At 34.7% G+C, this 24,160-nt stretch overlaps 2 protein-coding genes across 2 annotated transcripts; both read right to left on the reverse strand.

Moving 5' to 3' along the window:
- Positions 1-1,323: 1,323 nt before the first annotated feature.
- LOC110441272 lies at positions 1,324-8,446 on the reverse strand. Its single transcript, XM_021484380.1, has 5 exons — positions 8,403-8,446; positions 8,188-8,264; positions 5,709-6,397; positions 4,662-4,894; positions 1,324-1,643 (listed from the first exon to the last, which is right to left on the reverse strand). Exons 2-5 carry the CDS (start codon positions 8,261-8,263, stop codon positions 1,397-1,399), a joined length of 1,245 nt encoding a protein of 414 aa, XP_021340055.1. The 5' UTR covers position 8,264; positions 8,403-8,446; the 3' UTR covers positions 1,324-1,396.
- Positions 8,447-13,953: 5,507 nt separating this feature from the next.
- LOC110441270 (cartilage intermediate layer protein 1-like) lies at positions 13,954-19,859 on the reverse strand. Its single transcript, XM_021484378.1, has 6 exons — positions 19,802-19,859; positions 18,983-19,091; positions 18,530-18,681; positions 16,342-18,083; positions 15,516-15,766; positions 13,954-14,173 (listed from the first exon to the last, which is right to left on the reverse strand). Exons 1-6 carry the CDS (start codon positions 19,857-19,859, stop codon positions 13,954-13,956), a joined length of 2,532 nt encoding a protein of 843 aa, XP_021340053.1.
- Positions 19,860-24,160: the final 4,301 nt, after the last annotated feature.

Raw genomic sequence — 24,160 nt, forward strand, 5'->3', positions numbered from 1 at the left:
GGACATGTATTGTATCATGACTAGACAATGTGTTGTGGTAGGGGACATGTATTGTATCATGACTAGACAATGTGTTGTGGTAGGGGACATGTATTGTATCATGACTAGACAATGTGTTGTGGTAGGGGACATGTATTGTATCATGACTAGACAATGTGTTGTGGTAGGGGACATGTATTGTATCATGACTAGACAATGTGTTGTGGTAGGGGACATGTATTGTATCATGACTAGACAATGTGTTGTGGTAGGGGACATGTATTGTATCATGACTAGACAATGTGTTGTGGTAGGGGACATGTATTGTATCATGACTAGACAATGTGTTGTGGTAGGGGACATGTATTGTATCATGACTAGACAATGTGTTGTGGTAGGGGACATGTATTGTATCATGACTAGACAATGTGTTGTGGTAGGGGACATGTATTGTATCATGACTAGACAATGTGTTGTGGTAGGGGACATGTATTGTATCATGACTAGACAATGTGTTGTGGTAGGGGACATGTATTGTATCATGACTAGACAATGTGTTGTGGTAGGGGACATGTATTGTATCATGACTAGACAATGTGTTGTGGTAGGGGACATGTATTGTATCATGACTAGACAATGTGTTGTGGTAGGGGACATGTATTGTATCATGACTAGACAATGTGTTGTGGTAGGGGACATGTATTGTATCATGACTAGACAATGTGTTGTGGTAGGGGACATGTATTGTATCATGACTAGACAATGTGTTGTGGTAGGGGACATGTATTGTATCATGACTAGACAATGTGTTGTGGTAGGGGACATGTATTGTATCATGACTAGACAATGTGTTGTGGTAGGGGACATGTATTGTATCATGACTAGACAATGTGTTGTTGTAGGGGACATGTATTGTATCATGACTAGACAATGTGTTGTGGTAGGGGACATGTATTGTATCATGACTAGACAATGTGTTGTTGAAGGGGACTTGTTATGTAGCACATTACACACACATACATTGGGATTCAATTCTACATGACACCCTTTATTGGTTATCTCTCTTCTTATGATGGTGAAATTCCATTTGTGTCTTGTCAATTGCTTACTTTTGGCGAGGCATATTTTAGAACAGTATAACTCATGACGCAAATAAATAATTAATCTAAACAAATTGCAAAATAACACATTTAATCAATGCAATTATATTTACCCATTTTAATCAATTCACTTTTATTATAATAACACACATAATAAATTCGTTTTTGAATAAAAATTAAAAGAAGAAATGTATTTGCTTAGCATAATATAAAACAAAATATTAATTTCATTTAAGACCTTGATTATTTTTGACATTTTACAAAATTAAACAATAATGATGAATACTTGCATGCTATACAAGAACAATACACATAATTTATCCATATAACATAGGTTGTTTACCTGCACATGTAAACTCAAAGGCATAGCCTGTATCTGGATTCATTTCATAATTGTCAATTATATCATTGGCCCCGGTAAAGCAAAGAGACTTTGCAATCCTACTATTACCGTTGAAATATATACCGGCATTCGATCCATAGTCATCCAGAGGAGTAAGCGAAATCTCAAAGTTGGAGTTTGTGATGTTGAATACGCCCGATTGAAAATCCTTGGAAACAGTTCTAAAAAAAACCAGTATATTTAATAACTATACTTATGATTTAAAGCAATCGTAGAATTTAGTACATTTGCTCCTTTTTATCAAGTCCGTGTTTTCGTGTTTCTTTTGAGAAAACAAAGACTTGAACACAACTTAAAGTATAATGTTAGTTCACGCATAATTCACCTTCCAGGAGAGTTTCGCACTAAGGAACCTGCATACTCTTTCAATTGAATGATAAATTGAAAGTAAAAGATAATCATGAAGCACCTATATAATTATGAAAATGAAGTTTCTGACAAAATTAGCTTATACCAGATCATATCATTCAATTTATCTACTTCAAAGAGTTTTCGAATACAAACGATGAACAATTTTATGTAATGCAAATTTGTCCAATAAAGTCCTGACACTACAAATTCATACCATACTCTGTTTCTGTAGTTCTGACTAGAACAAATCAAGAAATTTCTACTGGAGTATATAGAATAATCTGATAAAATATCAAGCAATTGAAACATTGTATAATACATGTCACTTCATGTTGCGTTGCTTATTGTTATCATTTCGGTAAATACAACATTTCCTACGTAGAAGTTAATCTGTTTATTTACATGTGATTTGATCAGAAATATAGTATCGCGTAATATATCCAGTTCACTCCATATCACATGTAGAAATTACCTGAACATGATTTCTATGAAAAAAGTGGTGAATTTGTTTTTTAATTGTCACCAAGACAGCTCATAAACTGTAAGAAAATTGTCAGCCACATGATGAAGTCATACTAATATAATGAAATATCTTTCTTAACTCCTTGAAGAAGACGTTAACGTACTACTGTACATCAACAGTTTAACCGAATGCAATGTTACGTTTAAACACTTAAAACGAATTTCTCTCTTGTATTGCGAACATTTTATTCCAAAAGGGTGACATTTTCGATCTCGGATAATGAGCTCTCCTATTCTTTACGGTACATTCTTTGTAACACCCCCAATTTCATCATCTACGCTGACTACATACCTCGGGCTATTTCGTATCTAAGGTTTCTGTAATCACTTAAACAAAATAACATATTTAGACCCTTCTCTAACTTCACCCCCTCATTTCTTAATGTAGGGACCAATGGATACGAAAACTTATTACCATTTCATGATGCCCTAACCTTAGACTTTATTTCTGCAAAAATAATGCTTATCAGTCATCAAAGTGGGCACCCATCCTTTATGGACGTAATGTAAATGGTCGATAGAAAGACTGCACAAAGACATAGCATATTTCTCCAGGACATAAATAGAGGTTACACAACAAGTGGTTGTTGAATATGGTTTTTATTTCACTCGAATTAGTTAATTTTCAAAAGTTACAAAAGACACTAGCTTTAGCGAGTGTTTTTCTGTAACTTTTGAAAACTAACTAACGAGATTGAAATAAATACCATACTTAACAACTACGAGTCGTGTGATCTGCTTCTACCACAATCTCAGTCGGAAACAGCTGGAGTATTTCTTGATTTGAATAACGTACACTCATGTGTTTGTTGACAAGGCTGGCGTAGTGATATGACCCATAAAAAGTCACTCATTAATATTCAAAAATTAGTTTTTTTACAAATTCAGTAATTTTCAAAATTAATGTTTCGGCAACAACTTTGTGAAAAAATATAATAAATGAACGACTTTAAGTATTGAGAGTATGCAATATTGCAGTAATTAATATAAATTAACCACGGACTATATGCGCGTAAGCATATCGTACGAAGTCTGCCTCCCGCCAAGTGATGAAGACGAACTAATCGCTGTCACTGTCCAAAACCATAGGCCTTGGACGTTTCTTCGTGAGGTTCTATGGTTGACGTGAGAGTTCCACCATAGATATACTCTCCAAATATTGATAACGGGACGTGGGGAGAACGAAATATTTTCCGACACTGCTACAGATCTTGTTTTGGGTTTCACGACTCGGACACGCGACGGTATGGCGTCGAAACGATGACGAGCGACTGTAGGAATTTTGCCTGAATCTAGCGATCAAATCTTTAAGTATCATCTTTTTTTATTATTGCCTTAATAACCTCCTTTTCCCATCGCATAACCTCACAAAAGTCACCAACATTTGCCGGATGTTGACAGCAGATGACGTAAACAAACTGCACGCGGCAAAAAGCGCGTGAAAAAAGTCGTCCGGTCAAGGTTCATCTTCTCGACCAATCAAAACTACGGAAGGACATATATCACGTGTGGTGTATAACTCATATTTATTAAACAGTCTGCATGTTTATACAATGATCTGAGAGTGGAATAATACAGCGTATTGTGGTAGAATAGTAGCAAACACATAACCTTTTTTCAATGTCCTCATTTGAATATTTCATATATACTTTTTAAAAATATGTCACTATTTTTGCACTAGTTTAGTCAATTTTCAATCTCATTAAAATCAGATGTTAACAAAAAAACCTACGGCTATTAACGTTCATGCGGTACGTAATAAAGAACAGCTGTATTTATTCAGATTGGTCAATTTTTAGTTCGCATTAAGATTTTGTTCACACTTGGCTTAACTCCCGCAATATTTTTATTTACCAGGAATTAGTTTAACAGCTCTTTTTTTCTAATCGTTACATACCATGTAGTTAAAAAGAATATATAAATTGTACTGTACTACTCTTAAATAATAATAATATACAACATTTGATACAGCACCCTATCTAGCTAGAATGAGCCACTTTAAAGCGCCTTACAATAATAGATATACAATTGATACAATTAATACAATTATCATATACATTATTCAATACAATTTCGAGGAATTCGCAGGAGCTGCCTTATCAGGCGCTAACTATTAGTCCTATACCACCTTGCTAATATCTCCCTATGTGTGTATGCCTGTGTGTGTGCTGGATATGTATTGTGTTCTGTTTGTAGTGGGACCGTGCTCGAGCGGTAGCATTGATAGTGCCACCTCACTTGAATGTTACAGCACAGATACCGCAAAATCCACAGACTAAAAGTAACAATTAGAATAAGAAGAGTACCTTTTACTGCAAGAAACTCCTTGTGGAACGATAAGCGCACCTTCTAGTCTCGTAGAGATAACATCGTCATTGTCTGGATTTTCATAAGGGCATCTGTATTCTATGCACGCCGCTCTATTTATCACATTACCAGCTTTTGGATCCTCCTTTGGTCCGGAAATCATCCGTCCGTAAAAAAAATTGCTTTTGTTATTATAGCTGTCCAGGGTGATACTAACGTTGTAGATTGGTGTCTGAAATAGAAAAATGTTACGGCAAATATCAATTAGATAATTCAAAAATGATATGTTTCATACAGTGTTGGTTTAAACGATTATCTTCGGGTAAGTGCAGCATTATTTTAATAAAAGACAATTAACATATAGGTCAAGACCAGTAATATTTCACTATTCGATAGATACCATATGTCAATGCTTGACAACAGATTGTCAAGCGTTCACATATGGTATCCCATACTCGGTACTCCAGGGGTTACGCTCAACGTGGCTCTCTGCACCCCTAGAATTTGTCATAGGAAAATTGAGGTCACGAAGATAGCTGTTTGATTGGTCTCAGGTAAAAAAAACCCTGACTAATCGCTAAGGCTGTCACCTGTCCTAATTACAAAGGAGCGGCACCCGATTTTCAAGTCAGTACATTTTTATCGTTACGCGACCGCGAGATTCCTTTGATGTGCATCATATGATCGAACTAGTCTTCTTGTCTCATCAACAAGGTGGCGCACATTGAACCTTTGATTTTGCTATGACATATTTCAGGGGTGCAGGGTGCGAAGGTGAGCATAAGGCCTGGAGTATCGAGGATGATGTGATGATCTCAACGGTTAAATCAAAGAAAGCATTGAGGTCATAAAATCCGTAAGACACGGTGCACAGGGCCCAGTTGTTCAAAAGGTGGTCAGCTTAATCACAGTTTTACCACATTTCAACCGTTAATCATTTTGTCAATATACAAAGTAAAACCTTACAATTTCGCATGCTAATCACCTTTTGAACAACTGGGTCCTGGTCTTTTATCATGGAAGACAGTGAGTAAATGAATACAGACCTGAACTTTAACCTTTATGTAGCAAACCTTATAATCAGGTTCACCCTCACGGAGTGGGTACCAGGATTCCTCGTAAGAATATTTGGATGCATTGGGATTTTTTTCCAATTTGTCCGGTTGTCCAAGGAAATGAAATCCGATGTAAAAACCGCCTGGTTGTGAACGTTTACACTCCGGAAGATAACCTTTTGTATAAACAGGACCAGGTGGGTCAAAGAAGTTTGGAATCTGGATGACATTTGTTAGCTTTATCTCGGTTGCACTTAATATTGTGCTGTTCAATTTTGTTGGCAGTGTTTGATTATTGATCAGGTTTAAACGCTCAATTCCAGAATCGGCAAATATTAAAGCATTTTTTCTGCATATTGTTCGAGCACATGCGTTTCCTTTGGAATCGGTCCGTACTTCAGTATACCCCATGAAATCATCCGGTGTCTTCGGATCTATCACTAATGCAAACACAGACACATTAGTTGCTGGGTACTTCATTGCTGAACTCTTGAAGACTTTAACATTGACGTAGCAGTAATACAGACGGAGACCATTCAACATGGGGGCTTCAGTCAAGTAGTTCACTTGTACATCGTAAGTAGAGTATGTTCCATTGTCCAGAGTGAAGTTTCGTGCTTTGGTGGCACGAACGTTATGGGGCAGTAGTGATTTGTATCTGTGCAAATTGCTGGCCACTTCTGGAAAACAAAATTAACAGCTTAGTTTTATCGAATATTTATACCGAATTATCTACACCACACGACAATTCACGCCGATTAGCATATTATGATGTTGCTGTTGACACTATTTTCAAATCAATAGGGAATATCTAATAATGATTACACGTTTTGATTACCGTATCACGACAGTGGTAGATTAATCCAATATATTCACCGGTGCGCTAGTCACGTAATGAAATTATAAATTCAATTATATTACGTATAATTTACATAACAGACTTGTCTGAAATATGGTCACTTAACATATCTTTGTGGGGTAAACTAATATCGATTGATTCCTTTCCAATTAGATGTTTTGTAAATACTCGAGAAGATTTGATCACCATACTTTATGTTTAACCAGTCACTATTGTCAAGCTCTCATTGGAATGACATAAGTATCCTCCGTGTATTTATTACATAAACTGACATATACGGCAGTTTTGGTGCGTTGATGTAAAATTATAAAGGTCACATTCTGTAAGATGTTCGTCAGGGGCAATTTCATCTGTTCTTCTTTAATCATTATTGGAGGTATTTCAAATAGTGCATGGGGCATAAACTCGGGTTATCATTATTTGAGATATCCATCCCATTCTTCAATAAAGATTTCTTCCATCCAGTCTTGTTGGCGTGGTGGATTCTGACGACTACCTTCTTCATTGTATGTAAACTTACTCCTATAACCTTAAAGATACACGACTTTCCATTCAGGGTAAATAGTTAAATAAACAAAAAATAATCTAACTTGTATATTAAACAAATCCTAATAAAATCAAAAGGAGTATCAACAAAGTAATAGTAGTAATACTAACAGTATCAATCATCAAGAACAATTTGTATATCAAACTCGGAATGTTTTCTTATCAGAAGCATGTGGTACGTTTAGGAGTTGGTGAGAAAAATGATTACTGAACGTACATGTATGGCAGAGTCCAAGTATTGTTGACTGTTTTTATGTCATATTTTTCTGGCAAAATTATTAAAACTATAAATTAAATAGAAGGAATGTGTGTCAGCGCTCACTCTTAATTTTAATTTATATTAGTTAAAGTATTTCAGGGAGCTTTAGTTCTAACAAGAGTACAACAAACAAACATGTGAAAGAAAGTGTTCGACAGGATGCTCCCGTTGACTTTGCTTAATCTATCTTTCCTTTTGTGACCTATCAGTGTTGAACAATTATCTGCCCGTTTCCAATGAAATGTTAAAAAGGTTTCTATTGATTTCGGAAGGCAAATACCTAAATATAGTTTTTAAAAAACAAAACAAAAATTGATACTATTTAAACTACGTTTTGTTTATATATCATGTCAGTTACAAAAATATTGTACAATTCATCATAATAAATTTTGTATTAAAGTGATTTTTTGGAGAAAATCCCACTACTGATGGTAAAATGTTAGATACTGTTAAAAAGGTCATTGATTATGTTCTTTATAGTGAAAGACCATTTAGTTGTAGTAAGTATTATTTGAAATACAATGCATATTGTTTTAAAGAAGCATGATGTCCTTTAATTATTGCGAAACGGTTTAGGGGGTCCTGCAGTAACATTTATAATTCATTTACAAAATATGTGTCACTTTGGCATATATTTCATACCAATTAATTGAATTGTGCCTAAAATTTCAAAATTTCTTGTGATCCACCATGCATAGTCTTTTGCACAGTCTTTATAAGGAGTTTTATTTAACGCATTATATAACTATTTATAACACTTTATATCTTTGGCTGTCAAAGCATATTAAAAAATGTGCAGGACTTACTTGGTTGGCTCAAGACGAAATTTGGAGAAACAAACACTACAAGTAGCATCAAGCTTAAGAACCAACCGCCAGTCATTCTATAACAAATAAAATACATTATGTGATGGTCATAATTAGACCGAAAACAACATACTGAAAGATAGGTTACGTTTAAGAAGTTCATTTATAATATCTAATTAATAAATGTAAATTAAAATTTAAGCATAAAACAATACCTGTGTTTTCTGTCTTATTCGTAGACTAGAGTGTTTGATAGTGACCTAAATAGATAACGGTGCTCGAACTTAGATAATAACATGTCTAGCTTTGTGCAGAATGCACTGTAAACCTAGCAGGAATAGATTGGGCCTATAGGTCCTAAAATTTCACGATTACTTTTGTTCTTATATGATTTTTTTGGTTCCCTGCATTCAAACGCTGTAGTTTATTTTTGTATTTTACTTTTTAGATTACTTAAACCATTAATGTAGCCATGCTACTATATGACTGTTCATTGCTAATGACAAAATATTTTAATAAAAGAATGATAATTAAGTGCCATTGATAATGATTCGACGTTTGCACGTTAACATAGTCTGTATATTGTTCATTTTACATGTTTAGCTCTCATGTACTCTTACTGAAAAAAAAAAAATCTTGGTTCAGTATAATGACATCAATTGCAAGCTCCCCCTTTACTTATCTCTTGCTCTTATCACAGTGCATGTTGTTGCCATATGTTTATTCAGTTTTTGTTCACATCCATGTCACTTCCTTATTTGTGATTGATTTGTTTTTACTATTTCTATATAGAGTGAGGTAAATGACCGAGAAACTTCTACGCTAATCCTATTTTGTCTTTTTGTATCGAGTTTGAGTAGTTTTAGATATACAACACCGTTCCAAAATTAAGAACACAAAGTTTAAACAATCCTGGGTAAATACATAATTTAAAAATCCCACCTGAACTTTGTAATCAACACCTTAAAATCAAACTGAAAAACAATTAAACTAGGGCAGGCAAAATAAGAGAACAAAAATAATACACGTTCCATTCTTGGAAAAAAAGGGAAGTTAAGTATGAACCATGGTGGTGTCCAGAATGGAAATGATACATTTTCCGATCGAACACACCTTTTGGAGAAAAGTATGTTCCATATTAATAAAAAGATATTTTTAGTTCTTCAAAATATGCCTTCAATTTGTTACTTTTTGACGTACACAGTACCACAATACGACTGTAATAAATGTTAAATTGCATCATATTAAGGATGGCAGTAAGATCATCGTTAGATAGAGCCCCAGGAGGGAAACTAACATAGTTAGCGATAAGAGTGTTTCAAAGGACAGAGCATATCTACATATACTTATCAAGTAGATCGTTGAGTGTGTTTTCTACATCGGTGTCAAGGAATACAGACTTCAGAAATTTCTATCTTGAATGTTCAAGCTGTTGATACTTTTAAAATTGATGGATCTAAAATGTTAAACGCACTCTAAAAAATAATCGAAGTCAGTAGGCCCACGTTTTGCACATTGCCTGAAGTAGATTTCATCAGAATATATAAATATCTTGATAATAATTTTCGAGTTGATAGTGTAATTTTCTCAATACTTTGACCTATTCGTTTGAAGCCCTCAATTATTGATAGTTTACAATGGTTGACTAATATAATAAGAAAATGCTGAAGAAGGAGTTAACCTAAGGTCATCCAAAATGTAGCAATTGTAGAGTGTGCTTGTAGTTGAAATAATGTTTACATGTTACATGTAGCTTTGACCGACTCTTTGGAGTAAATTACTGATGTTAATAATATGTGACCCCTTGTTGGCGAATTCGACATTAGTAAAAAGACGAGTAATTCGAGGAATGTCAACATTATTATCTCTTTGAGAAAATTTTCTATTTATTTGTGCAGTCTCTGTCTCGATTACATGCGTGCAAGTTTTAATAAATTGCGATTTCAGCTTTTCAACATCATTTTAAAACGAAATCTTCACATTTTTCTGTGTACTTAATCGTCGATGACAAACATATTTGTGTTAATCTTTTATTTTCTTCTTGCATCTTTTACAAAAGGGGAATAACTCTGGCGAGGCGAGCTAATATTTCTCTTATGTAGAGTTTAATCCATTTCAGTGTTTCTTGAAATTAATTGATTTGATAGCAATGATTCGATTATACAATCGTACGCCTTATGTCATTTACATTAGTTATAACAATTAAAACTGAGCATCTCAAACGAGAACAAATCTTTGGATATCTGTTTCATATTACCTAACGGTGAAAACAACAGATCTGCAGTATTAATACCTAAAACTGGACTCTTCAAGTTGCCACCCACCGCACATTACATGTCGTGCTCCAAAGGTAAATCCCGGAAATAAAACCGTTTTGTCGTTCTCTCCAGAGATGCTTCATTGAGTTTGATTTAAAGCAACGAAAGAGGAAAAACAGAAACTGCCTTTGCATGCAGACAGAAAGTCCGTTGCGCAGTTCATTTTATTTTTAAAAAAAATCGATATTCTAAAAAGCAGTTTTATTTCTTTTGGTTATCTCCCTTTGTAAGAAAATGTGGTTAATAAAGTTCGTTTTGTGATGTAGGATCATAAGCTGTCTTTCATTAGGAACAGGTATATTTGAAGTATGAGAAAATATGAAATCATCTTTGTTGTTTGTCGTGGAGTGTTTTGAAGATGTAAGACCTTTTTCAAGGTGACATTGCCCAGATGTGATAAAGAACGAAAATGTTAGTGTATACGTGGTGCTGGGACCCGTCGTTGCATAGTATTAGAAACATTTGAAGCCACAAACACCAGTGGATGCCTAACTGAGCTTAGAATATAATTGACTTTAGGCATTTGTGGGTGAAGGAACCTGTAGTTGCCTATTGACGCAGAATATCATAAATGAGAGGCATTTGAGGTCACAGGTACCTGTTGTTACCTTAGATGCAATATGTAGGTAACTATTGTTGTCTTTTTGCATCAATAGAAAGAAATAAGCAACTGGAGGTTGAAGTACCCTTATTTGCTTATATGTTCTCATTACAAGAAGTTAAGGGCATTTGAGGTCGACAGTACCTGTAGATGCCTGTTTATCTAATTATTTTCAAAGATAAGAGATGTTGGAGTTACCATTACCCAAAAGTTGTCCAAACATGAACAATGTTATTGTCAGCTTTACAAAACGACTTCACTTACTTGCTCGTATTTTATTTCAAGTGTTATTTCATGATTTAAATAAGTCTGCCATCACAGATTATCTGTGCAAGAATCTTCACCTATTGAGAATTGGTTCATATGCCAATTTCACTCGTAAATATGGTGCAATACAATCGTAAGATAAAGGGATCGTTTAACGTTATTTAGATTTATATAATTTTGACCTGCATGAATAGTTGTGTTTCTGATGTTTTCCCTCCGTGCTTCCGTGCCTCCTCATTTCCTTATCGTCTTTTTTTGTGTAAGAAAACATGTAAGACTACAGACCAATGCCTGTTTCCATTCATCATTGTATGCTAAGAGATTGTATTATCTAAAAGTCCTTTACCTAGATATAATCAGCAGACTATAGGGTTGTATCGATTTTTCTCTCTATAAATCTTCATAAGTGGATGTATGTTGTCGTGTTTAATTCTTATATGTCCATCCCTAATTAAAATATCAAATATCAAATCAATGTTATGTTTGTCAAAATCAAAACTTTTGAATCTTGTAATGAAACTTCCTCGATAGATGCAACAATACTGATAGTTTGTGTTGTACAGTGTCTGTGTATGTGGCCCAAAGTGAAGGCCACATCAAAGGTCAAAGGCTTTTATAATTGTAATTATTATCTAGGGAATATTTGCTACGCATGAACAATCGCATTGCTTGTTATATACAAATCATGTCCCTTACTCGTGGTCACAGGCTACCGTCGCAGTTGCTTAGCTAATAGAAACACAACAACTTAACTGATGCTTGGTTTTTATGATGACAGATCGATAGAACAGGAACCGCTCGTGTATGTACTATTATGATAAACAATACAAGAGAACTGTTTCAGAATACTTAATTGTATTGATCGTAAAGAAAGGCACAATTGTAAGTAGAACATAAAACTAATTTAGTTTGCTTGTTATAAAGCTTTTTCTACACTCTAGTATCGGAATTTGCTTAATCCAAAGTTTGCCTCCATTTTATTTTTTATTAAAATAAGCTTTTAAAAAAGTCAGGCGTTGTCATAGAAATAATGTTGTTGCAGCAGCTTGTATATTTACCGTAACTTGTTTTGCCTCTTGTCTTTATTTATTATTGATAATAGTGTACACACATTAGCTGAGTCCTTTCTTGTCAATGTGCGTTGATGTAGTGGTATATATGATATTTAATTACACTATTCAAAACGTTTGTGTGCAAATATAATTTAAATGCTATATTAGGGAATACAAAAGGGAAAACTCAACTCGTACATAAATATTGACTGGTTATCTTTCATAGATTACTATTCTGAACCTTTAAATGCAATTTATCAGTCTCATTTTGGGTAGTTTCTTGCAAAATAAAGGATTAATCAACGAAATGTAATGATACGGACAAATTTAGGCCCAAACTATGTTTTTCGAATGTAACATCAGTATATAAAATTAAATGTTAGAAACACAACTGCAATAAATGTTTCGCCATTTAATAAAACAGGTAAAACATTGGTATGCATATATACTATCCTCTTTGTAAAGATTCTTGTCGCAGGTGTGAGAATGGTTTGAATTATATGCAACTCGAGATACGGTTACAGAATTACGTTTCTTTTGGGTAAAGTGGTTTAACAAAAAATATAAAAAATGCATTTTTCAGGAAATATCGTGTTAGACTATAGTTTACCTTGGATCGAGCTTATCTGACGTGGTGACCAAATGGGTTTGGACAACACACTTAGATACAACTATAAACATAAATTACAATAAATGTATACAAAGTACACGATAACTTAGATAACACACTAGTACAGGTACATTATGTGTATACATGAAGGTAGAAAACAACATAATGTAGGTACAAGTGTGTTAATACAGGTGTTCTGTAATATTCATGCATAAAACATCATTAATGCCGGGTTATTGGTACATAACTAAAAGTAACCATCAGCCAAGTTTAAGAAATACACTTGTTCCCACTTAATATTTCTCTCTTATTTTATACATGAAAACATTTCTTTTATTAAGTATATAGGTCTCAACAATTTAGCTTAAAAAAGGTACACAAATTACACGAGATTTGTTCTTCAATTACAATAATGCATGAAATATAAGATTGTAGGTACAGAGTGAAGCAGTTGTGAACAATAATAAATGTTTTGGCCTACTAACGTGTTAAAACTGTAGAAAGTGTTGAAAGAGGAGTGTTCTTTGATGTTTACAGGTAAAACAGGTTACCGATACAACTTCTTTCTTGATTATAGCAGATGTTTTTGATGAGCGTAAATTAAAGAGACAATCATGAAACGTAAAAAAAGTGTTTTGTGATTTTTGGAAAGAAGCACATCATATTTCCTTAGAAATCATAGCAATACAATGCATCATAAATATCGTATTAACTGCTTAAAATTACTAGTGAACTGATACAATTCTGTATTATTGTGAGAACAAACACACACACACATATACATGGGTCACTGTCTTGACATGTTACCTATAAATGAATAATAATTTTGATTATGTCGTCTTCCAAAAACGTTGTCGTGATTATTTACGTTATTTTTTTCTCAACGATAAAGGAACGTGTCGATAATTTGGTCAATGGTTATATGCATGTCAGCTTGAAGGCCGGGTTCTTGTCCGGTTTCATCGTAGATACAGTTCTACTTCCAGATAAAGATCCGCTCTCACATTTCTGTTTCACGTATCCAGCATTCCCTGCTCTCATGAAAACACCATATTTTTCACCGTACCGATCGGTTGGGTCAACTAGAAATTGGAAATTACCAAACCCATTCGAAACAACTTTAACGGCAGGACTTGGACTGGAAATAATAGAAAATATATTTGTAATTGGATGATTAATTTAAAAACATCAATTATATTATCTAAATAATAGTTGACGCTTTATATACGCATATATTTTTGACACCAGGTTTTGCCGGTGGCCTATTGAATACTTACATATATGAAAACTTAATCATAACTACATCTTTTGAAGCAAAAATAAAATGCATGTATATTGATATGTTTTGTTCAGAAACGTTGTAATACAAAAGCCTAGATATTATCTGTTTCCCCTTACCATAGATAATCAGACACCGATTATAAATCATCATCAATTTGTTATCTGAACCGGCTGACTTTCAAATGGTTTTTGTCTTCATTCAATTAAAAGATATATTATATCAAATTTGACAGTGATAAGCGATGCTAAATATATTTCATAAATTCAAATTTCATAGTAATGCTCGAAATAACGCAGGTAAATAATAAAACTTCAACTATCACTCTTGTCGCTGTATCCATAATCATGGCCGCAATCGGCTGTAAAGAAACGATGAGGTCAGTATCTAAAACCCTATTTGCTTGCTAGAACAGCAGAAGACAGAAACCACTATATCTTAGCTTTCTTGCTACTTATAATGAAATAGAACATTAACACTTGCACAATAAATTGCGCAAGTATACCCAATTCTTCAAAATCAACATCTATAAACCCCTTTGTATGCTACTGTATTGAAATAGAGCTAATGTATACGTGTATATGCGTACATTCTTTCAAATATTACTTTGTCATTTTAAAATAATGAATTATTAACTCCTATGTATTGAAAAAGAGCTAATGAGTACGTGTTCATGAGTACATTCTTTCAAATATTATTTTCTCATTTTAAAAATATGAATGAAATTTCGATGTCGTATTGGACACTTATACTGAGCCAAATTTGCACAGAGTTAGTTTTAAATAAACTTTAGGCAGAATGTATGTTTTCCCGTCAATTTCATAGTACGTTCAATGTGTGTATGAAATTGATCACCGAAAAATGTAAGTAATGTGTTTCCCATGTAGTGCTAACTTGTGACGGTCAGGTGACTTACTAGCTATATATAAGTATGCAAGCACTGGTGCAAACAACTGGTTAGTGCTAGGTGGAAAATAAAAATCAAAGAAAAAGTCTTTTATCCCAATCGATATATGATTTAGGTATTTTTCAATGTTCAGTAGCAATATTATCTTGTCTGCGTTCTCCTTGTTTGGACAAACCTTGAAATTAGGTGACTAGAGAGTGAAATAATGGACCAGGTAAAGGTGCTTAATTATATATCTCTTCAACATACATAGAACAAAGTAAAATATATCTATTAAGGGAACCCAATACTTACTCCATCGTACATCGTGCGTCTTGTGTACTCGCTACATGGATAAGCACTAACGTTGGTACATTCTGTGTTGTTGTTGCTCCGTCTACAACCAGTCCGGGACATCTGAACTCAATACAGGCCGCCTTGGAGTACCGGTTGTCTGTAGACTCGTCCCAGTAGGGAGATGTAAAGTAGGTCCCGTACACCTCACGTTTAGAAGAGTTGTCTTGAAGGAAGCTCTTGCTGATGATGTCAAAACTATCAAATGAAGACTGAAAAATAATGCAATTCATTAAGTATATCAAGCAAACAGCAGGAATATGTGGCAAAGTTTTTGACAATCACAATATGTGGTGATAGCATTTAATCTATCTTTAATGGGGCCGCGATGGCTAAGTGGTTAAGGCGTCTGACATTCTGCTACCACTAGCCCTCCACCACTCTATCGCGGGTTCGAGACCTACGTGGGCCAGTAATCGGTGGTTTTTTCTTCGGCAACTTCGGCTTTCCTCCACCATTAAAACCTGGCATATCCTTAAATGACCATAGCTGTTAATAGGACGTAAAACACAAACAAACCATTCTTTAATCTATTTTCAAATATGATTTAATTTTTATATTGTAAAACGAATGAACGGTATCACTGTTATTTATTTTGTGATTATGGTTAAAGGTCCAATCTTAATTTGTTTAAACATGCCATTTTAATATAACGGTATGACAATTATATTTTGTTTACAAACTCATATTTTATCTCATTTAATGAGTATTTTTGAAGGAATATAGCAAACATTGTTACAACATTAAAGAATTCGTTCAAACTCGTAAAACGTGTTGTATTACTTACCTTAATATTTAACTTGATAAAGCATGATTTATGTAGTGGATCCCCAACAGGTCGTGTATACCAGGACATTCTCTTGTTGTAGATGTTTATATTCCCAAGTGTTGGATCGAGTTTGTTTTCCTTCTTTATTGGAGCGAATTGAAAAAATCCGTCTGAGAAAGAAGGGGTTTTGCATTGTTGCTGTTTATAGAAATCATACACGGGGCTGTACATTTTGTCGCTGCCAACCTGATTAATGTACGGGTTATTGGAAACGAACTTCACTTGCGTTAAGTTTTGAATATTCTGGAAAAGGTAGTTATTTGGCAGACTATGTTGGTCAGAAGCATACATCTGAGTTGAATACGTAGCGTAGAGATATACCCAAGAATTGCAAAATATTTCTAAACATGCAATACCGTTCCCATCAGTTGCTACCCTACTTATTCCTTTGAAACGGGACCCAGATAGTTCCTTAGTTACAGCAGTAACCATGACGCCTTGTAGGTGACTGCTTTGTGAGAAGTCAGTGTATGTCCGGACCCTAACGAAGCAGGCATCGGCTTTAGGTGTTGGCGGATTCCTCTGTAAGTATCTGCTGTAAGAATAACCAACAAGGACGCTTCTATCACAGTTGGAGTAGATGGGACGTCTTATTGTCCTAGTTGTTATCAATTCCTCTGTCAGATCTATCCGAGTAATGCTACTCGGGTTTATTGTTCCTTCTATCATTTGTGCTACATTTTGTAATAATCTTCGCTTCCCTTGGGGATGGACATAACGGAATGTTCCCTGTTCTACCCATTTTCCAGTGTTTGGATCAAGATGCCACATAGATAAATCGGGATTACCGTCCTTGTCTTGTGAGATATTGAATAAACTGGCATCCATTTGTGTAGTTATTGGTCCCGAAAGGTACAACTCGCTCCCCGAATTATCCTCGAAGTGCATTCGAAACATGCCGAAAGTCTCAAGTGGTGCTGCGTTTCCGTTATCATCTAGCGTAGTAAATTGTCCATCTGCAGACTGTAGGTCCTCAAGTTTTCTTGGATCCATGAAATTAACAAAAGCATTCGCTGCGCCTTCAAATTTATTTCCATCCTTGTCCAATATCGAGTCTGACGGAATAGAAATTGTTGCAACTTCATCGTCACCGTCTAAATTATTCAGGGGTATGCTGAGTCCCAATCTAGTATTAAAGTTTGTTGGAATAGGGCGTATTGGTAAAATAATGTTTACGGTCATGGTTTTCCCAGGAGTTATCTTCAATGTTTTAATTGAGTCCAAAAATTCTCCTTTAATATCCTCCTGAAACGACAGGGTTATTTCAGTCTTTTCGAACGGAACGTTTAGCGATATCATTCCGGTAGAACTTGAATATACTAGTTTTCTACCATCAACAAAAACCTTTCCTCTTTGGAATGGCACCTGTGTCCCATTTTTCATGCCATAGGCAAACGCTGTGATTCGAGTCACAAGTGTTCCGAAGCTGCAACCGCACGTTTTGACTGTATTTAATGTAAATGAAAAGTTTTTGCATGTAACTTCGATTCTATCCACTGTTTCAACATTGCAGCATTTTGACGGCCACCATTCGTCACATGTCCCGTTATCAATGTCTGTCGATGTGATGCACGGAAGTTGAACGCATTCTCCGATATCTACTTCATTTTCCTTGGCGCCGTTGACTGAAGCAAAACATCCAGCGGGTAACCTTTCTGTTTTTGGTACAGGATTACGATCACAAGTGTCCTTTGATATATCTGAATACAAAAAAAGGAAGACGTTAGGATATATCTAACCAGATATGCCGACGCCCACGCTTTGGAAAAGTTGAGACTAGCGCGAAGATAATTAAATATAGTTATCCATAAAACATAGGTCACATTTACTTTTATTAAAGCATTAAATGCTTCCAGATGCGGTTCATAGGCAATATGAATACCCACTGCATTACATGAAAATGAAAATGACAATCAATTTTTAACACATATTTACATTTTCACGTCTATACAAAGATTCCACATGTGACCTTTTGCCTTTAACCATTTGATTGCATAATGAATAATTCTTTCCTCGCACAGCGTTTAGTCAACATGTGAAACAGTTACAGTCTAAAAACCATTATGTAAATGTCTATGCTGATATACAGACGGCTTTTTAATGTTTTAACAGAAAAAGAGCTAAACAACTAACCTTTTAAACTAACCTTTTACGCTGACTTGCACACTTTCTGATTTGACGATACCAGCAACAGATTCTGCTGTACATGCGTACATCCCCTGATCCGATTTCTGTAGGTTGGTCAACCGGAGATTTCCAGTGTTCAAGTTGTGTGCTATTTCAGTTCCGTTCTTTGACCTAAAATTAAGGAAGTTTGCTTGTTCATTTACACTTTAAAAGGGATAATAAATTAGTGACTTCCTTAAGCCAAAACGAAACAAAACATATATCTAATACTGTCAAAACCGAAAACGGAAAAGAAAGTTTATTAAATGTTGAGTGAATGGTGTCGTTTAATACAGGTACCATTATTAAGCGATGATTTCTTCGTATACAAATGTGACAATTAATTGTTTGCCGATGAATTCGCTGGATTCGAATGTGAAAAAACGCCCTGTATCATAAAGTATATAATCATAGGAATGTGTTTGCTACTCACCACGAGTATTTCATCACGGCCGGAAAACCTTTAGCGTAACAACACAGTGATGCAGCCTGTCCCACAAATCTGTACTTGTTGACTGGTTGTTTTTCAATCCTCGGCTTCTCTGTAATTTGTTAATACGTTAAATTCAAATCCATTTGTAAAAATAAATAAGTTAATCATTATTTATTAGGTAATATTATTATTTGATGTCATAAAATGGATTGAAGTTCATTCCTTCTATTGCAATATTATGACATTTCGTTATTGAAATATTGTTTGTTCATGAGTTGAACCATTCAGGTGTATTATTTTGATAAGTAATACGACACTTTCTTGGATACGATTATCTATCCCGGGACGTTTCCTAATACAAAGGTACTGAATAATAAATTTACTTATTACATTGAGAGAGTATATTATAAATATGATCACTACAACAAATAACATGAATATATTAGATTATTTCAATCATCCTTTCATTACACGTTCATATTTATACTAAAAAAATATATACACTCACTGCTATTATGAAGTTATACACAAATATTGACTTCAGGTTATGTCAATTATATGAAGTTTGATATTTCATACCACACGTTCCTCTTGCCACATTTGAGTCACTCCAAATTAAAAAAAGCAATCATAGAATCATTTATTATTATTTGTTACTGACTCGTCACACTCCCCTCCTTTAAACGTTCGTATGTTGTCTTATTACTGGTAAATATTAGCCGAACACTACTCAGCTATTTTGCTAGTTCAAAACGTATGAACAACAATCAATCAACAACTCTACAAAACACCTAATACAATATTGCAAACCATTCTTACCATATTTCCGTAACACGCCATTAGCTTGTTGAAAGGTAACATTCACTGAAACGGCCATCGTTTCATTCTGCATATACCCTTCCTTCTTGAAAAGCAGTTTAGTGGCAGAGACACATACACTTTGTACTATAAACTCTCCCCAGTAGTTGGTTGTAGCCACAGGTTCCCATTCTTTGTAGGAAAAATACACATCTACGCCATGAAGGGGTATGTTGTTGCTGTCACGAACAGTCCCAAACAAAACTTCTTGTTTACAAAGGCACACGTCACAGTCCTTTGAGAGTGTTCCCCCTGGTGGACATTTTCTACCACAGTCTGTAACATGCGGCAACAAGATGAATATTTTAAAAGCAACTGCTGGTTTACATATTTGAAACCGTCAATATGTTTGGTGATAAATACATTCGATTATGCACGATATAACACAAATGTAATTTGTCATTTGTCATTTCAGACATTCGTTCTATCAACGAAATCGATCAACACACAAATTCCGTACGAATCGGGCAATAGAAAAGTTAAGCTGCTTGGCAGACAGCAAAAGCATTTAAAGAACAATAAACGTGTGAACATTCGACACCATCAAAAGATACATGCAGAGTTATGCAGCACGAAAGGCACCTCTTTCGTCACACGAGAACTGTTATCATATGGGTGACAAATGATAACAAATTAAAGAATGGGTAAAGTTGACATCAATGAGAGCATACGGCCTAACAGGCTGATGTTGCAGCATCAAAGAAAAAAAAATTGCTGCTGGGAAAGTAATTCTTAATTACGATGTTCATATTATTTCTGAAATTAAAGCAGCCTTGTGCGCGATGGATCGCCCATTTGCTGACAACTGAACACAAAAACCAAATGTTTGAGATTTGTTCAAATCTAATGAAAAATGTTCGGTGATGGCTTTCTGAGTCACTTTCAGGGGACGAGACCTGGGTTTATCACTTTGAACCCCGGAGGCGCATTAATAACAAGCAATAGTTGCTGAGAAAACAAGAAATGCCAGTGATTGTAAGACGTTTAAATACGCCAAGATCGTTCTTTTGATATCATTAGTTTCAATAATGTATATGTACCTGGACAATTCCATTTCGAGCATCCTCGAGTCTGAATATCTTTCCCAGGACAGACCTTTCCTCCAAAGAGCGGGGGAGGGGCACCACATGTTCGTCTCCTTACATGTGTTCCCCCTCCACAGGTTACTGAACAGTCAGACCACTTGTCCCAGTACGTCCATTCACCGTCAATAGCGTCTGTTAAACGTTTTACATTTTAAATTGACCATCGTGTGATAAAATAGGCAGTCAAACTCGGTTATCTCATATTATAGCAGTTACAGTAGTTTGATTTATTTTCATGATATTAAAATGATATTTATTGTATAGTTCTTGCATACAAAAAGATTTGGTAACCCGCAAATTAAAAAAGAACTCTCCTAAGGTAAAGCAGTCTTACTTTGTGTAGAAGGATATTGTATAGAAAGTAAATAACACAAACCTGTCTCTTAAAACAAACACTGGCTAAAAAAGATAACAGCATCAGAGCTGGCTGAATTATTAAGGGATTGTTTAATCATTACTATAAGGACATCTTAGCCGTCGTATTAGGGCAGTGCCTTTTCTATGTATTAAGCCTAAATAATAATAATAATAATAATAATTTGAGGTTCTTATATACCGCTCTATCACAATCTAGTTCGTAGGTCGTCTCAAAGCGGTTTACAAATTATCCTTGGTTATAGGGCATTTGCAACCAGCCAATATCTGTCTCAACTCCCTGGGAGCATTCAGCCGCCATGTCGGCGCTGATAGCTAGCATTCATCAATTTTAACTTTTCCATGTCACAAGTTAAAAACAACTTTACAATGTAACAGATTAATTTATTTTCAAACTTGCATTATTCAAAAAGTGCCCGAACCAATTTCAACTACAAGTATACAGCCCAGGTCGGGTAGTGACGCAAGAAATCCATAACCAAATCAGAATGAACATAAATTGAATAATGAAATCCTTATGGATATACATTAAATAAGTTATTGACACAAACTTTCAATGACATATCTTTGTCCTAAAATATGTTACCTTGAACCGATGGTAGTGGGGTTCCTTTAACTGATGGATCGTCTTGATCATCTGTATATAAAGGTAAAAGATTCATATAAATATAAGAAAACCATTATAGTGGAAACACAGAAGTCTCAAATACTGAAGTCTCGTTAAAATTTGTTTTCTATCTACTTGAGTTACATCCCTTCTGTCGTTTCCTGAAAAGCACAAACACTATTATGATATCTGTACCACAAACACGCTTGTTTATTACGTTCTATCAAAACAAATATTTACTAGAGATCATGCTTGTTTGATCATTTTTATAATGAAGTGGTCAAAAGAATATTCAACAGATTATTTGTATTACAACCTCGGAAAAAGCTGTGTAACATTGCTAGCCAGATGTTTAAAGTATGATGGCACTTGGAAACAAGTTTAACTTGTAACGATCACCGACACAACCTCAGATGGGAAATTATGTTTTTGGACATTTAAGTACGAGATTAATGAAGCAACTCTTATGAAATTTTAGAGATACAAGTGAACATAATTATAATTGTATTTGTCTATGCATCAGAAACTAAAGACTCCACCCTTTCGCAATTAGCCAGCAGAATTCAATGAAAGTTTCACATAATGGTTATGTCACTATGTAGAGATGTTTTGTATGAAAATCTAAGCATTCCGATAAACTGGGGATATTTTTTGTAAAAAATACCGAAAAATAGAACTTTTGTCAAATTCAACACTTTCACATATTTTGAGCGTGTGACATTGTTCAAAACTATAACAACAATAAAATAATGAAAAGAAACATTGCTAATCAACCCTACAAATATGTTATTTTATTTACTAAATACAAGCTAAAATCAAACAGGACACATACATGTAGTTTCATACAAAAAGAGTGAAAAAATTAACCAAATACACAGTCTTTATAATTCAATTATTTTACATTTTACAATAATTTTGATCCTATGAGAGTTGTCTACCTTGAAAAAATTCGGAACTTTTTGCAGAGGGATAGGGATACAATGACACTTATTTTCTTTATTATGCCAAAAACGACGGAAACAAATAAAATTACTATATTTAATTGTCAAGTTACTGTTCTTTTATGGAACAAAATTACTCTCAATCATGTATACTTTGGACATCATTCCATAGCCCGCTTTCGCATGGTATATTAACATGTCAGGTCCATATGTAACCAAAGGCTATTGCATGTTATGCCGTTATTACGTGCACGCACATGCACTTGCATTTTATAGGGATCTTGATATTTTACAAACCACTATTTTCACAGAGTTATTGTTATTGCATTTGTGAACCGATTTATCTGACAGAGCGTAACTCGCTCCACAACAAAAGTCGTAGCGACCAAGAGCTTGTGAACTACTGTTAGCACGTGATACGTACAGGTGAGGTCGGTACACAAAACACACCAGTCTGCATTCCATGCGCCTCATACATGACGTTCTTACAGTCGTCTGATCGTATGTCAGTGTTTTCCCGTGAGTTAATTAATGTCTTTGTATCATAAGCTTTATTTCTGAAGTACGTGTAATTACACATTTCCAAGTTAAGTCTCGATATCGGGTGTTGACATATCATCGTCACGCACGTGTACTATTGTTTATCCGGTGTTACCATAATTTACACTGCGGTAATGGATTGCCCGATACCCAATACGGAAATGACGACACGAAAATACAATAAGAAAACCATATGTATCCATATAACCTACTTACCCTAACCCATACATTTACAACCAAAATACGGTATGTTTCCAATATTTTTGCAAACCATGAAGACAAAACCAATCATCATTGTAATTAGGTTTTGTAAATCATAATCCATGGAGACGAAATAAACATCATTATAACTTGGTTGATATTCAGCAGAAACAAAAGGAGACACAAAGAAACATCACTCAAAGTATGTTAATATACTAATTAGAATCAAACAAGAAACATATTAGTTATGTCGGTGAGAATCCTCGGGGTTTCTATCAAACACCCTTTTGGTAAAATAGAGGAAACAAAATATCAGAGTCTACACAATTGAACAAAAACATAAGTCAAAGTTGGTACGAAAGGAATAACAGGATTTGAGAGGACACAAAATCAAGCTAAAATTGACACGAAACGATTGGCGAATCTGAGAAGAGTAACAGGATCCGAGAAGACACTATAGGAAAATGAATGACAGCTCAACCAAACAGAGGCTAGTCGTGTTAAACCGTCATGGGAAGCGTTACTGTTGGTATTGACTTACTTTGTCAACATGAGGTCAGAATATTGGTCA

The sequence above is a fragment of the Mizuhopecten yessoensis genome, unplaced genomic scaffold (assembly GCF_002113885.1).
Source record: "Mizuhopecten yessoensis strain PY_sf001 unplaced genomic scaffold, ASM211388v2 scaffold715811, whole genome shotgun sequence".
In the NCBI taxonomy this organism is placed as follows: domain Eukaryota; kingdom Metazoa; phylum Mollusca; class Bivalvia; order Pectinida; family Pectinidae; genus Mizuhopecten; species Mizuhopecten yessoensis.

What these genes read in the sequence shown, in the direction of transcription:
- LOC110441272 (XM_021484380.1), bottom strand. Translation starts at nt 8,263, where the DNA reads ATGACTGGCGGTTGGTTCTTAAGCTTGATGCTACTTGTAGTGTTTGTT. An exon ending in TTTCGTCTTGAGCCAACCAA is followed by an intron (nt 6,398 to 8,187) that starts GTAAGTCCTGCA and finishes TTTGTTTTCCAG; the next exon opens with AAGTGGCCAGCAATTTGCAC. An exon ending in ACATAAAGGTTAAAGTTCAG is followed by an intron (nt 4,895 to 5,708) that starts GTCTGTATTCAT and finishes TTTCTATTTCAG; the next exon opens with ACACCAATCTACAACGTTAG.
- LOC110441270 (XM_021484378.1), bottom strand. Translation starts at nt 19,859, where the DNA reads ATGGCCGTTTCAGTGAATGTTACCTTTCAACAAGCTAATGGCGTGTTA. An exon ending in TGGCGTGTTACGGAAATATG is followed by an intron (nt 19,092 to 19,801) that starts GTAAGAATGGTT and finishes AACAAATTACAG; the next exon opens with AGAAGCCGAGGATTGAAAAA. An exon ending in GACGCACGATGTACGATGGA is followed by an intron (nt 14,174 to 15,515) that starts GTAAGTATTGGG and finishes TATTATTTCCAG; the next exon opens with TCCAAGTCCTGCCGTTAAAG.